Source organism: Eulemur rufifrons, chromosome 30 (assembly GCF_041146395.1).
Source record: "Eulemur rufifrons isolate Redbay chromosome 30, OSU_ERuf_1, whole genome shotgun sequence".
Classification (NCBI taxonomy): Eukaryota; Metazoa; Chordata; class Mammalia; order Primates; family Lemuridae; genus Eulemur; species Eulemur rufifrons.
In genome coordinates, this window is record NC_091012.1 from 142,300,185 (window position 1) to 142,317,854 (window position 17,670).

At 42.9% G+C, this 17,670-nt stretch overlaps 1 protein-coding gene across 1 annotated transcript in view; it reads left to right on the forward strand.

Moving 5' to 3' along the window:
* Positions 1–17,215, forward strand: part of PRKX (protein kinase cAMP-dependent X-linked catalytic subunit) — a 78,170-nt gene extending 60,955 nt beyond the window's left edge. The window contains exons 6-9 of the mRNA XM_069463643.1: positions 2,141–2,198; positions 9,614–9,691; positions 14,911–15,059; positions 17,057–17,215. Coding sequence (XP_069319744.1) covers positions 2,141–2,198; positions 9,614–9,691; positions 14,911–15,036 — 262 coding nt within the window. The 3' untranslated portion in view covers positions 15,037–15,059; positions 17,057–17,215. The remainder of the gene's footprint in view (positions 1–2,140; positions 2,199–9,613; positions 9,692–14,910; positions 15,060–17,056) is intronic.
* Positions 17,216–17,670: the final 455 nt, after the last annotated feature.

The window sequence follows — 17,670 nt, forward strand, 5'->3', positions numbered from 1 at the left end:
TTTTTTTTTTTTTTTGAGACAAAGTCTCACTCTGTTGCCCGGGCTAGAGTGCCGTGGCGTCAGCCTAGCTCACAGCAACCTCAAACTCCTGGGCTCAAGCGATCCTCCTGCCTCAGCCTCCCGAGTAGCTGGGACTACAGGCATACGCCACCATGCCCGGCTGATTTTTTCTATATTTTTTAGTTGTCCGGTTAATTTCTTTCTATTTTTTAGTAGAGACGGGGTCTCGCTCTTGCTCAGGCTGGTCTCGAACTCCTGAGCTCAAACAATTCGCCTGCCTCGGCCTCCAAGAGTGCTGGGATTACAGGCGCTTCTTTAAAAAGTTGCGGGAACTTCTAACATTGGACGGTGTGAATGTGTTGCCAAGGCGAATGGCTTCTTACGCTGAGATTGAAATTCCTTATAGGAATATATACATAAAATTAAAAAGGAAGGGGAAAAGGAAAAGAGGAAGCAAAGCTTTGGGGCTTGTCGCCAACTTGGTAGAGCTATGATCCATGAACGGTTTTTATTTGTTTGTATTTTTGTTTATCGGTGCCTAATAGTATGTGCGTCAGAGAGCAGTCAGCCGGCACCAGGGTAGTCAGGAAGACTTGCAATTTGGCCTCAGTGAATGAAGAGTTCGCCGGCAGACACAGAGCCCATCCTGGGGGTGAGGTGCCCGCCCACGGCCACGCTCCTTTGCGTGGCCTTGCGTTACTGGGGGACTCCCTTTCATCTGCATTCCTTGCTTTCTACTCTGTTTTGCAAGAGTTCACTTTAGTATTTTAAATAGACCTTTGTTTTCTTACAAACCCTGTCCATCCAGCTTTAAGCATCTGCCCTAATCCAGCCAACAAGTGGAGTAAATAATACTAAAATTAAAAAATAAAACAAACCTCCATGTTTATTTGGGAATGTCTTGGGTGGGGGGGCGGCATCCTTGTCTTAACTTTTCAGTGATTTCATATTCCCTGCCCTGTGCAAAGCTCTCCCACCTTCACCAGACGGTCACAAAATCACAGCCTTCGCCGGGCGGGTGGGCTCTGGTGTTTCACTTGGAGGCAAGGACGGCAGGGAAGTCCGACAGGCCTCCTCTCCCGCCGTAATTCAGAATATGCACAGTGTCGGGAAGCTCTACGGGGGTAGGTCCTGCTTGCCAAAAAGTTTCAGTAGGGACCCGCGAAATTCACAGCCTGTCCTGGGAGTGGGACATCAGCTGAGTTGTCTAAGTCTTCTCTGCCGGTCGGAGAACCCAGGCGTGGCTGGAGCCCAAGTTTGTGCTGCACACTCTGGGCAGAGTTTATGTCAGGACAGCTTAGACGCCTGAGCTGGGATCTGCAGGGTATTGCATTGTTTGGGAGAACTTTGTATTATATTATATTATTGTAGTTATATTATATTATAGAATTATATTCATGATATAATATATAATATACATATTAATACTATATCCTGCATTTATTATGCATATCATGTGTTACATCTCTGTACATTATTACACTATACACTACATATTCCATGGATACACACACACGTTATCCTTTTTACTCCACAACTTTTCATCTCAGAACCCCCCTCATCCTCTGGAAGTCTTCAACCTCATTGCTAACTCCCCATCCTCACCGGACCATTGTCTTATTTCCGACACCATCTGTCATTTAAAAGAAAAGACATAAGTGAACAAGCAGATCCGAACAGACCCATCCTAATTTGTGTGCTTACGCGAGAACCCGGTGTTTTAAAGCAGGAATGCCATCAATAAGCAGACCCCCGGGTCTGCAAAGCGCGGCTGTTTATTTTGCTGAGAGCAGATGTCCTCTGGTCCGCGGGGACAGTGTGACGGGTGTATTTACGGGAAGTGTCGGTCCCTCCCCGCAGCCACACAAATTTCTCACGCCGTCCTGTTCAACGGCGCATTTTCTTTACGGAGATTGAATCCACCGTCTTCTCTTAGGTCTGGCCGTGTGCACAGCCTTGCGTAAGTTATTTCAGAACCAATATGACGGTTAAGAAGAAAAAACTGGAAACGTTTTGCCAAACCGGAAAATTGTGCTGCGTTGCACGCATCGTGCTGTGTGGACTCTATCTCTGATGTCTCATGTGTGCTCGGGGTGACATTAAGATATTCGTGTCGTTTTTGTCTCCTTCCCCTGAATAGAGACCTCATTAAGAAACTGCTCGTTGTGGACAGAACAAAGCGGCTGGGAAACATGAAGGTAAGTTTTTCATTCCACGGATAGTAAGTGGCGTCTGGTGCAAAATGCTCACGTTTCACACCAACGTCGATGTTTACAGATAGAAGCCAAAACGTGTTCGTATTTAATTCTTGGTTGATTTCAAAGCTGGGTTTCTGGGCCCCCAAGACCCCCGAATCTCCCCACCTCTCCACACAAGCCAATGGGGCAACAGCAATTTATAAGTTATCGCTCGTTATTTTGTTTTATTTTTTAAGCAGCCTTTCTGAGAGAGCCTTCCCACGCCCTACAATTTACCCATTGAAAATGTGCGATTCCGTGGCTTTTCGTATTCATGTGGTTACGTGCAACTACCACTGTGATTAATTTTAGAACATTTTCATCACCTCCAAAAGGAAATTCTATATATTTTTTTTTTTTTTTGAGACAGAGTCTCAGTCTGTTGCCCGGGCTAGAGTGCTGTGGCATCAGCCTAGCTCACAGCAACCTCAAACTCCTGGGCTCAAGCGATCCTCCTGCCTCAGCCTCCTGAGTAGCTGAGACTACAGGCATGCGCCACCATGCCCGGCTCATTTTTCTATATATATTTTTAGCTGTCCATATAATTTCTTTCTATTTTTAGTAGAGACAGGGTCTGGCTCTTGCTCAGGCTGGTCTCGAACTCCTGACCTCGAGCGATCCTCCCACCTCGGCCTCCCAGAGAGGGCTAGGATTACAGGCGTGAGCCACCGCGCCCGGCCGGAAATTCTATATTCTTCATCGTTTAGTGTCCTTCCAGCACCTCTTGCCCTAAACAACCACTAATCTACTTTCTTTCTCCATAAGTTGCCCTATTCTGGGCTCTCCTGAAAATAGAATGGCACAAAACATGACCTTCTGTGCCTGGTTTCTTCCACTCAGTGTTTTCTGGGTTCATTGTAGTGACTTCATGCCTTTTTACGGCCGGTTAGTGTTCCGTTCTACGGAGAGACCCTTTCCGTTTGTCCAGCCATCCTTTGATGGTCATGTGGGCTGTTCCCACCTCTGGGCTGCTGTGCCTACGTCTGCCCTGAACACAGCTGCACGCGTCTTTATGGGAAGCAGTGATTATTTTACAAGGTGCACATCACGTATGATTTCCACATGCTTTTTCTGTGGCGGGAAATATAATTAAGGAACTGAATGTTCTGTAAACAGTATGATGTCTCGTAGGCATGTCCCGGTTCCGTTTTGGCATCTCTGCATTTGCCAGGATTCGTGGATTTTATGTTAGCTATTTCAAAGTCCTGGATATCCTTGGAGGCGCATGGATGGGCACGGATGTGCCCGTTCACCCTGGAAATTGCAATGTGGACAGAGAGACACAGGGAACCAGTGTGTGAGGCTTGAGGCACATAGATCTCTCAGGGCCCTCTGTCTGTGTTCACAGGAGTTTCTTGTGGCTGCCGTAACAAACGTAGGGGTTAAAGCAACAGAGATTCACCTTCCCCCAGTCCCGGAGCCCAGGAGTTTGAAACGCAGGTGTCTTGGGGCCGCGCTCCCTCCGCAGGCTCCAGGGGAGGCTCCTTCCTGCCTCTTCTAGCTCCTGGGGGCTCCAGGCGTCCCTGGGCTTGTGGCCGCGTCACTCCAGCCTCTGCCTCCATCTCCACGTGGCTTCTCCTCTGTGCCTGTGTCTCCTCTGCTGTCCCTTAGGAGGACAGCTGTCACTGGGTTTAGGGCCCTCCCTAATAACTTCATCTCCACTTAATCACATCTGCAAAGATTCTGTTTCCAAATAAGATCCCAATCACAGTTTGCGTGGTCTGGGCTCACCTCTGCCGTGGCTCTTTGTGAGAGTGGACAAGTCCTGTTTGAATGTTGCAACCATTTAGCAATGAGCAGGGCCCCTTGCCAGGGTTGCGGGGAGATGCAGATGACCGATGCGTGGAATTTTCTGAGAGTACCAGAGTGACCTCAGTAATACCCCAGAAGCGGGGAGAACAAACCTTCCCAGTCTAAGGAAAACTAGAAAAAGCTCCCAAACACCTGAGCTAGGTCTTCAAGTGTGGCGAGGATTTCCTGATGTGGAGAGTTGACAGAGTGAGATTCAAGAAACCACCTAATTTATATTATTTTTTTTTTTTAATTAACAAATAAAAATTCATGGCCGGGCGCGGTGGCTCACGCCTGTCATCCCAGCACTCTGGGAGGCTGAGGTGGGAGGATCGCTCGAGGTCAGGAGTTTGGGACCAGCCTGAGCAAGAGCGAGACCCCGTCTCTACTGAAAAATAGAAAGAAATTATCTGGCCAACTAAAAATATATGTAGAAAAAAATTAGCTGGGCATAGTGGCGCACGCCTGCAGTCCCAGCTACTCGGGAGGCTGAGACAGGAGGATCGCTTGAGCCCAGGAGTTTGAGGTTGCCGTGAGCTAGGCTGACGCCACGGCACTCACTCTAGCCAGGGCAACAAAGCGACACTCTGTCTCAAAAAAAATAAATAAATTAATTAAATAAAAAGTAACAGATAAAAATTCATGCATATTTCTCTTGTACAACATGATGTTTTGAAATACGCACCCTTTGTCGAATGGCTCCCTGGAGCTAAGTAACTCACGTGACCTCACGTAATTATCATTTATTTGTGGTGAGGACACTGCAGATCTCTTTTAGAGGTTTTCAGGAATATGTCGTCATTAACTGTACAGTCACCGGGATGTGCCATAGATTTGTTGGTTTGATTCCTCCCGTCGAGCTGACATTTGGTGGGTTTTGAGCAACATCTCCCCAGCCCCAGCCCCCAGTAAGCACCTTGCTACTCTCTGCTTCTGCGAATTCAGCTTTCTGAGCCCTGACATGTGAGTGACACCGTGCCGTCCTTTCTTTTCTGTGCCTGGCTTGTTTCACGTCACGTGACATCCCACAGGCTCATCCACGTTGCCATTAACGGCACCATCTCCTTCTTTGAGGCTGCATGCGTGGTATTCTGTCGTGCGTATACACCAAATTCCCTTTATCCGTTCTCCCCTTGATGGACGCCCTGGTCGATCCCACAGCGTGGCTACCGTGAACAGCGCAATGAAAACACAGTCCTGGTGCAGGTGGTGCCGTAGGTAGCACACAGAAGGTCCCTTTCTCTCTCTTCCCTGCCGGGCCGCCGCCGTCCTCGGCCAGGTGCGTCCCTCCCTGCCTTCCCGGGCGGTCGTCAGAGCTTCCTGTTTGCAACCACCCCGTCCTGGGCTTCAGCCTTCCCTCCCTCCCTTCCCCGTGGAACTCGGTCTGTCAGTCCTAGCGCCGAGCCCGGGGGCTTCATGATCCCCCGTCTTCACGGTCAGCCCTGACCCGGCTGGGTGGGCGACTCTCCCCCTCCCGGACCTTTCCCCGTTGCACCTGCTGTTTCCCGCTCTGCCCTGGGCCACCCCTTCACGTGGAGCCACGATCCTTTCTCTTATGCAAGCGTGGCCGTTCTGTTTAACGCCTTCGTCCTCCGCGGACGCAGCTCTGTCCTCCACGCTTGGAAAATTTCCTGCGCTGACGGTCTTTTCCTCTTTCTTTCATGTTAGATGGCTTTATACACACACCACACATGCACACACACACACACACACACATTCGTGGGTAAAATATATAATGTGTGTATATAATATATATGTATGTATCTGTATGTAAACATTGCATTTTTGTGTACTTTGTATATTTTATATATGAAGTGTGTGTGATGTGTGTATATATACACATACACATTGCATTTTTATATACTTTATACACTATTACATATGTGCATACAGTGTATAAAGTGTATATATAATATGTATGTATATATTACACATTGCATTTTTACATACTTTATACACTATATATACATACGTGCATAATGCATATAAAGTGTATATATAATACATATGTATATATACACATTGCATTTTTATATATTTTATATGAAGTGTGTGGTGCATGTATATGTACACATACACATTGTATTTTTATATACTTTATGCACTATATATACATACATGCATAAAGTATATAAAGTGTATATATATAATGTATGTGTGTATATATGTACATACACATTGCATTTTTATATACTTTCTATGAAGCGTGTGTGGTGTGTGTGTATATATACACATACTCATTGCATTTTCATGTACTTCATCTATGATATATGAAGTCTGTGTGGTGTGTGTATTATATATATACACATTGCATTTTTATATATACATATGTGTATAAAGTGTATATATAATATATATGTGTGTATATATACATATTGCATTTTTATATACTTTCTATGAAGTGTGTGTGGTGTGTGTATGTACACACATACACATTGCATTTTTATATACTTTATACACCGTATATATACATGCACAGTATGTGAGGTATGTGTATATATATATTTTAGTATTTTATACATATACATACTTCATTTTTACCCTCCAAAGACTAAGGTATGTGTGTTTATACATGTTATGTATTATATGTACACATTGTCTCTTACATTGCTTAACGGCGGGGTTACATTCTGAGAAATGTGTTATTAGGCGATCTCATCCTTGTGTAGACACCCTTGTGTGTATTTTCACAAACCTAGATGGCGTATCCTACATGCTCAGACTATATGGAATAGCTAGTACTCCTGGGCTACAGACCTGTGTAGCATGTTCCCGTCCTGAATATCGTAGGCAATTGTAAGGCTAATGGTAAGTGTTTGTTTATCTGAACACAGAAAAGACAGTGAAAATACGATACAAAAGATGAACAATGGTGGAGTTGTATAGGGCACTTACCATGAATGGCGCTTGCCGGACTAGAAATTGCTCTGGGTGAGTTAGGCGGTGAGTGGTGAGTAGATTTGCAGTCCTGGGACATTTCTGTGCACTTTTATAGACTCTATAAATACTGCACACTTAGACTACACTAAATCTATGAAAAATATTCTCCTTTCTTCAACAATAAATCAACCTTAACTTGCTGTAACTTTTTCTTTGTAAATGTTTTAATGATCTTAAATTTTTTGACTCTTTTTTTTAAATGACACTTAGCCTAAAAAAAAAAAATTGTACAGCTCTACAAAAAAATTTTTTTCTTTATATCCTTATTCTGTAAGCTTTTTTTCTGTTTGAAAATTTTTAATTTTTATTGTTTGCTTTTAAACTTTTTTGTTCAAAAGTAAGACACAAACACACACATGAGCCTAGGGCTACACAGGGTCCGGATCGCTAATATCACTGTCTTCACCTCCATGTCTCGTCCCGCTGGAAGGTCTTCAGGGGCAGGAACATGCGTGGGGCTGTCACCTCCTGTGATAATAACACCTTCTTCTGGATACTTCCTGAAGGACCCACCTGAGGCTGTGTTACAGTTAACTTTCTTTTTTCTTTTTTTTAATAAATAGAAGAACACCCTGAAATAACAATAAAAAGTGTAGTATAGTAAATACATAACCCAGTAACATAGTCGTTTATCGTGATCAAGTGTTATGTATTGCACACAATTGTGTGCATGTACTTTTATACAGCTGCAGTGCGGTAGCTTTGTGTACACCAGCACGTCACAGACACATGAGGTATGTGTCACGCTGAGATGTTATGATGCCTGCATGTCACTAGGAGATAAGAATGTTCCAGGTGCATTATAATCATATGGGGGGCCAGCATTGTACACGCAGTGTGTTGTTGGCCGAAACATTGTTTGTGTGGTGCATGACTGTATGCACACAAACACATACGCACACTTCATATCCTATGTATATATGTAGTAGATAAAATTCTAGTTTGCATACTGTGTGTGTATATATACACGTTATATATACAGTATAAAAAGTGTGTGTATATACAGTATACAAAGTATGTATATAAAGGTGTGTATATATATATATAGTATCCAAACTAGAATTTTACTACTGTATATATACTACTGTATATATACTTTGTATATACAGTATATATGTGTGCATATGTATACGTAAATATGTGTATGAGTATATAAATACACACATCCCTTAATATAAAAAGTGTACTTAGTATAATTTTACCCTTTAGCATAAGAAGTGTATATATAGTATATAAAGTTGTGTATATATACAGTATAAAAAGTGTGTATATAAAGCATATATATACACACACACACACACACACACAGGATCCAAACTAGAATTTTACTACCATTTATATACTGTATATATAAAGTATATATACGTGTGTATACATATGTGAATATGCATATCAGTATATAAACACATACATCCCTAAATATAAAAAGCATACTTAGTATAATTTTATTCCTTAGCATAAAAAATATGTATATATTCAGTATATAAAGTATGTACATATACAGTATAAAAAGTGTGTATATAAAGTGTATATATATACACATACACACACACAAGATCCAAACTAGAATTTTACAACCACTTATATACATAAAATATATGTGTGTGTACATATGTAAGTATATGTCTGAATATATAAACACACTCATCCCTTAATATCTAAACTAGAATTTTATCTAATCAGGGATAAAAGTCTCACTTCCATTCACAGCATAACTCGTGGCAAATCTCAACAACAATTTGATACTTGACTTTGCTATAGATGGAAAATAACATTTTCCAATAGGAAAGGGAAAAGTTGTCTAAACAACAGGATGGGGGGAAAAGTCAAAAAAATTCACATTGCTCTTTTTTTTTTTTTTTCTATTCCAGATAGGATCACGGACAAGATTCCTTTTTGAGGATAGGAAATTTAAAACTTTACAAAAACGTGAAGTGATAACACACATTAAGAGCGTAGTGTTGAATTCCTCTGCAGTGGGTCCAGTTCGCAGAGAGCACGTTTATTTCTTCTACCGCCTCACGTTTAGCTGATAACAAAGTTTCCATGCATGTAATGACAAGGAAGAAGGGTGCAGTCCATGCCTGACACTTGGGACGGGTGGTCCCTGGTATCACCCCTGAGCATGGAGCAGGCAGAACTGCAGGCACATGGTTAGTTGGAAAGTCACATGTTGTTATCACTAAGATCTCCCAGGCTGGATTTGGTTTGAGTCCGAGTCCTGTACTTGATTGCCAGGTCGCCCTGACCCAGTTACACCACCCGGAGAACCCTCCTTTCAGAGTTTATAAAATACCAAGTAAAATTGTCAAGATGAACCCAGGAGACAGACTCACAAATCACCGCGTGTCCAATTTTATGTCGAGAGGCTAAGTAGCATTTATCTTTGAGTCTTCGGTGCAGAGCATTGTAACATACAAGCCTCCGGACTGGGTTTGTTGCTACCAGAAAGAAAAGCAAATAAAACACAAACCACTTGCTTCCTGGTTTCCCGAGGCGCTCACCCTCCGAGGACAATTGCTCGGAACACAGCAAAAGCTTCTTTCTGTTTGTTTCTGCACTAAATGACGTAGAGCTTCTCTGAGATACGGTTCTTTCCTGCTCTGTCAAACCCCACCCGCTGACGATGCGTGTTTCTTTTCAAGAACGGCGCCAATGACGTGAAGCGACATCGCTGGTTCCGATCCATGGACTGGGACGCCGTCCCGCAGAGAAAGCTGAAGGTATGACTGGCCCTTGTTCACAGGGACAGACTGTGATTCCGTGACCCGTTTATTTGTGTCAGGCTTGTAATTCATTTGTACAACACAAGCAGTCACCTCCAATCGTTCATAAGCCGCATTCCCTTCTCGGTGGACGTCTTAGAGCCACACATTTCCCTGTCTGCCTCGGTGAGTGTCTCAGACCATCTAACATTTTTAGCCAAAATGCCTATTTTTTTAACCCAGCCCTTTTTACTGGTACATGGTGTCTGTGCGTATCTATGGTGATATCTTGACACATGCATGGAGTGTGTAAGGATCCGGTGAAGGTGTTCAGGGCATGCAACACCTCAAACATTTATCGTTTCTTTGCACTGGGAATATTGCCAATCTTCTCTCCTAGCTAGTTTGAAATATGCAGTAGAGCGTTGTTAACTGTAGTGACCCCACGGTGCTGTCTAACACTAGAACTTCTTCCTTCTCTCTCACTCTGTGTTGTACCTGTCCACCAGCCTCTGTCATCTCCCTCCACCACCCCCTGAGCCTCTGGAAACCATCGTTCTACTCTCAGCCTCCATGAAATCCGTTGTTTTTTTAACTCCCACATATGAATGAGAACCTGTGATATTTGTCTGTCTGTGCCGGGTATATTTCACTTACCATAATGACATCCAATTCCATCCGTGTTGCCACAAATGGTAGGATTTTATCCCTTTTCATGGCTGAATAATATTCCATTGTAGTTCACTTACCATAATGACCTCCAGTTCCAACCATGTTGCTGCAAATGGTAGGATTTTATCCCTTTTCATGGCTGAATAATATTCCATTGCAGTTTGCTTACCATGATGATCTCCAGTTCCAACCATGTTGCTGCAAATGGTAGGATTTTATCCTTTTTCATGGCTAAATAATATTCCATCTTAGTTTGCTTACCATAATGACCTCCAACTCCATCCGTGCTGCTGAAAATGGCAGGATTTTATCCTTTTTCATGGCTGAATAATATTCCGTCATGGATTTACAGCTCATCTTGTTTCTCCATTCATCCCTGGATGTACACGTAGGTGGATTTCACATCGTGACTGTTTTTTTTTTTTTTTTTTTTTTTTTTTTTTTTTTTTCATAATTTCTCTTTAATTTGAAGCTAATTCCCTTCTTTAGTGGAGACTTATATCTCTTTTTTTTTTTTTCATTTTTTTTATTTTATTTTATTTTATTTTTTTTAATTTAATTTTACAGAATCAAAGAGTCTAACAGTATATCTTGTTAGATACAGTATGTCCTCATAATGTATACATTGTTTCTTGTACAATGATATGAAATAATATGGGAAATATTCATGATAAATTATTAAGTGAACAGTGCAAGTTAAAAACAATAGTTTCATATTTTTTTCCCCACCCCCCCCTTTCCCGAGTCAGCACCTTCAAGTGTTACCACTCCCCAAACGGTGCGCAATGCACTCATTGTGTAGGCATACCCCCATCCCCTCCCCCACCCCCCACCTCAGTCTGATGTCCAATTGGTGTCATTCCCAGATTTGTATTTAGGTGATGTTCAGGGAAACCAATTTTCTGGTGAGTACATGTGATGCTTGTTTTTCCATTCTTGGGATACTTCACTTAATAGAATGGGTTCCAACTCTCTCCAGGAGAACCATAGAGATGTCGTATCTTCATCATTCCTTATAGCTGAGTAATATTCCATGGTATACATATACCACAGCTTACTAATCCAATCATGTATTGATGGGCATTTGGGTTGTTTCCACATCTTTGCTATTGTGAATTGTGCTGCTATAAACATTTGGGTACACGTGCCTTTGTTACAGAATGACCTTTTTTCCTTTGGGTATATGCCCAGTAATGGGATTGCTGGGTCAAATGGCAGGTCTACTTGAATCTGTTTAAGATACCTCCATAATGCTTTCCACAGGAGTTGCACTAGTTTGCAGTCCCACCAGCAGTGTATTAGTGTTCCTGTCTCTCCACACCCACGCCAACATGTGTTGTTTTGGGTTTTTTTGATAAAGGCCATTCTCACTGGGGTTAAGTGATATCTCATTGTGGTTTTGATTTGCATTTCCCTGATGATTAGAGATGTTGAACACTTTTTCATATGTTTGTTAGCCATTTTTATATCTTCTTTTGAAAAATTTCTATTCATGTCCTTTGCCCACTTTTTGATAGGGTTGCTTGATTTTTTCTTGCTGATTTTCCTGAGTTCTAAATAGATTCTTGTTATCAGTCCTTTATCTGATGTGTAGTATGCAAAAATTTTTTCCCATTCTGTAGGTGGTCTGTTTATTCTCTGGACTGTTTCTTTGGCTGTGCAGAAGCTTTTTAATTTAATCATGTCCCATTCATTTATTTTTGTTGCTGCTGTGATTGCCTTGGGGGTCTTCTTCATAAATTCTTTGCCTAGGCCAATGTCTGTAAGAGTCTTTCCTGCATTTTCTTCTAGAATTCTGATTGTATCACGCCTAAGGTTTAATCACATCGTGACTGTTGTGAATAGTGCTGAACCACGCGTGTCTGACAGGGGTGTTCCAAGGCAGCATTTGCAACTTAGCACTTCAGAGTACATGAGGAAAGACCTCAGACATGCTCATTTCCGGGCCTGAGCCGAGAGCAAACAGTCAGAGTCCCTGGGGTTACAAAAAGCTTAGAGGATAGGCATCATTTTGTTCCAGGTTTTACCTTTTCAATGTTTTTTTCAGACTAAATTGCATTTTTAAAAATCAAAACAATTTGAACAGGTTCGATATGCACCTTGGTCAAAAACCAAGTCAATATTAAAAGGTTCATGTTGCCAATTCTGGGTCTGATCCACTCCGAGCCACCTGTAGGTGATCACTTTTTAGTAGACTTTTCTGGTATCCTTCCAGAGTTGATTGATGCTAATAAAACCCCTTATGGAGAGATGTATTTTTACTTTCTGCATGCACTTATACAGAACCTAGACTGCTATGTACAATATTCTTTCTCTTTTTCTTTTTTTTTGAGACAGAGTCTCACTCTGTCGCCCAGGCTAGAGTGCCGTGGCATCATCATAGCTCACAGCAACCTCAAACTCCTGGGCTCAAGCGACCCTCCTGCCTCAGCCCCCTGAGTAGCTGGGACTACAGGCATGTGCCACCATGCCCAGCTAATTTTTTCTATTTTTAGTAGAGGCTGGGTCTCGCTTGTGCTCAGGCTGATCTCCAACTCCTGATCTCAACCAATCCTCCCGCCTCAGCCTCCCAGAGTGCTCGGATTACAGGCGTGAGCCACCGCACCCAGCTAGTGTTCTATTCTCCTATCTCATACTTGACAATATGATCTGGAGGCCTTTCTCCGTGCCCGGATAGCTTTCTCATTTCTTTTAAGATACATTGTATTCTATCCCGTGACTGTGCCGTAGTTGACGTGAACAGACCTCCCTTCCTTCTGCTGCAGTGAACAACTTTGGTGCATTTCATTTATGTGAAGATGAATTTGCAGAAGTGAGATCACTGGGCCCAAGGATTAAACGGGTTTGAAATGTTGGTAATTTTGTAGCCTATCTCTCCATAGAGGTCGTATCCTTTTGCAACGAGAGAAAAGAGAGCAGTGAAAAGTTGCACAACTTGTAGCTTTTTGCCAACCTGGTGGTTAGAAAGCGATGTCTCGGTGTAATTTGGTTGTTGTTCCTTTTTGCAAGTTCACCAGGCAGCTGAGATTGACACGCTTCCCTGTGGGCGTGGACTGGGCCAGACATTTCCCAAAGGCCAGAATCTTGTACTTGGTGTTCACTCCTGGCACCGGGTTTATAGAAATAGCTCATTTATGGGGTGGAGGCATAAAGGAAGGAAGAAATGGTGCTATTAACGAGACTGTATGTAAAATGGCTTTTAAAAACGTCTTTGCAAATTTTTCACATCTTTTCTGGAACCAGCGTGAGGTATATTCACACGTGGGTTGACCCATTTTGCGGTGGAAGTTGTGCCGTGTGAGTATGAAGCACACAAGTCACCACTGAGGCTTCGCAGCGTGTGGTCTGACCCCAGAACAGGACATCTCCACCTGCAGGTCTTTGATGATTCTGATGCTGTGAGACGTGTTTTCCGCCTACACCAGCAACACGGTGGGCTCCATGATCACGTTTTCTGCTTGAGCACAGAACACAGCTGTGAGAAGAGGGTTTTCTTTTTTAAACATGAATCATTTCTGCCTTAAACTGGACTCATGTTTGCACGCACACGGAAAGTGAAAATGTCCCCGTTCAAATCCACATTAAGTGCCTCTTCTCCGTCAGGAATTTTCACTTGAAGCTGCTTTGCTGTGTTCTAGCAGGAAGCACAGGGTTCGGGGCCGGGAACAGTGGCAGGTCTGCGTCTCGGATGTGTCTTGAGGACCTAACGTCACCACGCCCCAAGTTCCTTGTGCAGAAATAGCGCTGAGGAGAGAGGTCAGACTGAGCACACTCCCTAAGGCATCACGATTTCACAGGATCATAGAAAACTAGTTGGTATCTGTGCGCATCATGGAAGAGTTGGAGGTGCTTCAGCCAGAATCTATCCAGGAGTCAGCGAGCTACAGCCTGTGGGCCCAGTCTGGCCCAGCGTGCGTTTTTGTAAATAAAGTTTTATTGGCACTCAGCCACGCCCACTCATTTACATATTATCAATGGCCACTTTCGTGCTCTGATGGCAGACTGGAGTGCTTCCCGCAGAAGCTGTATGGGCTGCAAAACTGAAAATATTTAATAATTGGTCCTTTACGGGGGAAAAAAAAATGCTGACTCCCTTTGAAAATCCCTGTGGCCTCTTTTCGTTGGTGCAGGATCGAGGCTTGGCATTGGTGACGCTAACACCTCAGTCTGGTGCACTTTCTATCTTACTAGAATTTTCCAAAGCCTGGGCACTAGATGAGCTACATCAGAATCTCCCAGCCCCAGCAAGGCCTGGGCGTCCGCACTTCCCTAAGCAATCCTGGTCGTTCTCATTCTAGAACGGAAGATGCAAGCGCTGGGTACCCACCATCCTTCCTCCCTTAATCCCTCAAACTCCACGATCATCTGTCAGACGGAGGGTTGATAACCTCACTCATTCACAGTGTTACGGTTCCAAGTTTTCCATGTTCGTAACAAAAGGAAGACAGCTTTAGTCTTTTGCAAATCATTTCCATTTTTATGCAAAGCGGCGGAAGTACAGTGACGTACACCACGTCCAGGTGCCCTTTCTGACCGCAGCTCTGTGTTTCTGCCGGTCCCTGCAGCCTCCCATAGTGCCCAAGATATCTGGCGATGGCGATACCTCCAACTTCGAAACCTACCCCGAGAACGACTGGGACGCCGCCCCTCCCGTGCCGGAGAAAGACTTAGAAATCTTCAAGAATTTCTGACGACAGGAACTCTCATCTGCAAGGTACGTCTATCTTTATGTTTAGTAATCGCCAAACAATGAGTTGGACTGTACCCCACGTCCAGCTAATCTGGATTTCCCAGGTGGAGCCGACCTCATCTATTCGGACATCAGCACTTTGGAGGGCCAAGGTGGGAGGACTCCTTGAGGCCAGGAGTTCCAGACCAGCCTGGGCAGCATAGTAAGACCCCACCTCTATAAAAAAAAAAAAATAGACAAATTAGCCCAGCATGGTGGCACACACCTGTAGTCCCAGCTACTCGGGAGGCTGAGGCGGGAGGATCACTTGAGCCCAGGACCTTGAGTTTAAGTGAGTTGTGATGACGCCACTGCACTCCAGCCTGAGCCACAGAAAGTCTTTAAAAAGAAAAAAAAGCTACTTCTATATTCCTTTTTGTTAAAAACAAATAAATAAAGATACTAAAGTATACCTCATCTGAAATTTGCTAAGTTTAATTTGAGGTAACTAAAAAGTGATTTTGCTCACTTGTACCACTTAAATGAGATTTTTTTCCTGATAACATCCAAGCAAGAAAAGCAAAATATTGTCAGTGATGTGTCTACTCATTGACATAGCTTGGTTTTTTTTTTTCCTCCCATTTCAATTCCCATTCCCATAATTTCCCCATAGTTTTCCCAGCTGTGTAGACTGGGAAGTTAGTTTTTTTTCAGGGCCATTCATGACAGACGTTAGATCTCATAGCAGTTGCTGAGATTTGGAAGCGAGGGACCTGCCTCCTGAGGGAGATGTCCCACAGGAAACCCCCATCCTCTGCTGGTATTTCCATGGATGCATCAAGAAAAAAAAATGGATAAAAGTTAAAATGACAGAGAAAAAAAGTGATAGAGGAATTTTCCTCGTGGCTACGTCCGTGAGAAAAACAGCGTGTCTACGTGGCATAGTTTAATCTCAGTACATGATGAGTGCGTTTATGAAAGCCACTGCTTGTATTACCTTGGAGACCTTCTAACTTCACGGGTGTCTCAATTCCACTTGTGGGATTTACAAAAATCGTAAGACCTTCCTGAAGCCGTTAATTTTTTTTTGTGGTTTTTCTGGTCTACTCCATGGTTTTAATTTTGTCTGATTTGCCCGTAATGTTTTTACGACTTATGGGTATCCAAGAAATCTTTAAGATGATGAAAAGCCTGGTTTTGTTCTAGAATGAAGGACCCTCAATTGATAAGTGACAAGACTAGGGCCTTCCACTAATAGGGACCCCAAACATGTGAAATTTACTTAAAGAAAGAGCCTCCCTGGGATGGATTTTGTCCTATACTCTGTGAATAGTTTTTTCACATCCTGTTCTCAATTGTCCGAACTATCCTATAAAGACATTCCACAGGTAGGAATCACCCTTCTCAATGCAGGCTATAAATTCTCGGGAAAGTGTGTGTAAATAGAATATTTGCCAAGTGGAATCATTTTTAACACACTCACTGCCATGTGAGTTGGATTTAACTCACTCTAGTTTTGACCCCGGGGCCTCGCGAAGCGTATATAACATCTCTCACTTGTTGATGTTCTTATTGTTACAACTAATACTGACAGTTTCATTCTAAAAATGTGGATTAAATGAATAGAAGGCAATAAATTTCATTTTTCTCGTTATGTTTACCATTAAGTTACGCTCGAAGTTTTTATTCCATTTTCGTAATAAAACACTGTGGCCTCAAGGAAAAGTTTCTGGGTTTTGTGTGTGTTGGGGGCGGGGGGGGGCCAGTCAATGTGATTAAAAAAAAAAAACAAAAAAACCTACCTTTAAAATCCCCTTCAAGTCCTTTTATAAGACAACCACTCTCTCTCCCCCAGTTAGAATTCAGGCTTGTGGGTCTTATGAAAAGAATTGCAAAGGAAGGGTTTTCGTGGTGGTGCTGTAGTTGTTGTTATAGCGTATTAAAAGGAAACATTTGTGTTGTTACTAAAATGATGATGATGATGATAAAATGTATCCAGTGATTTTGAAACTAACAGAATCCTTGGTCTCCTTTCTTGCTAGAATCGGGAAGATTGGAGCCTGCCCGGGGCAGAGAACTTCACTCAGCAGAGGAGAAGAAATGTGTTCTTCATGTGACAGCAACATTCCCACGTTTATATACGTCTGTATGTGTACAAAACCACTCGGGAACAATTGAAGGGCACGGTCCTGGCATTATTCAAACAACTGGAATTGTCCTGCACTGCAGGAAGTTTTCAAAAATTGTTTGGTTGTGGAGTTTATCCTTTGGGGTTGTCTTCCTACTGTGATTTCTTGGTTTTCCTCCTAGACTTAACTTTATAAGTTTGAGCTACACTTACTGGGTGGTGACCACAGGCCGTGTGCGTCTGTGTGTGTGTGTGCATGCATGTGTATGTACGTGTGTGTGCGTGTGGAGAAGAAACCGTGGCAGGTGCGCACACACGGTACAGTGATGGAAATGTTCCTACTTTGCAGAGCCTGTGATTCTTTTATGTTTCAAATTTTTTTTCCAAAAATCTGTTTTCTTGGGGAGAAAAAAATCTAAAGAGTCTGTTGTGGGCATTTTTTTATCATCTTTTATGCATTTTATAGTTTTTGAGGAAGAAAATAGCGTGTGGAGATCTTTATCCAAGATCTTTAGTGCTTCCTACCTG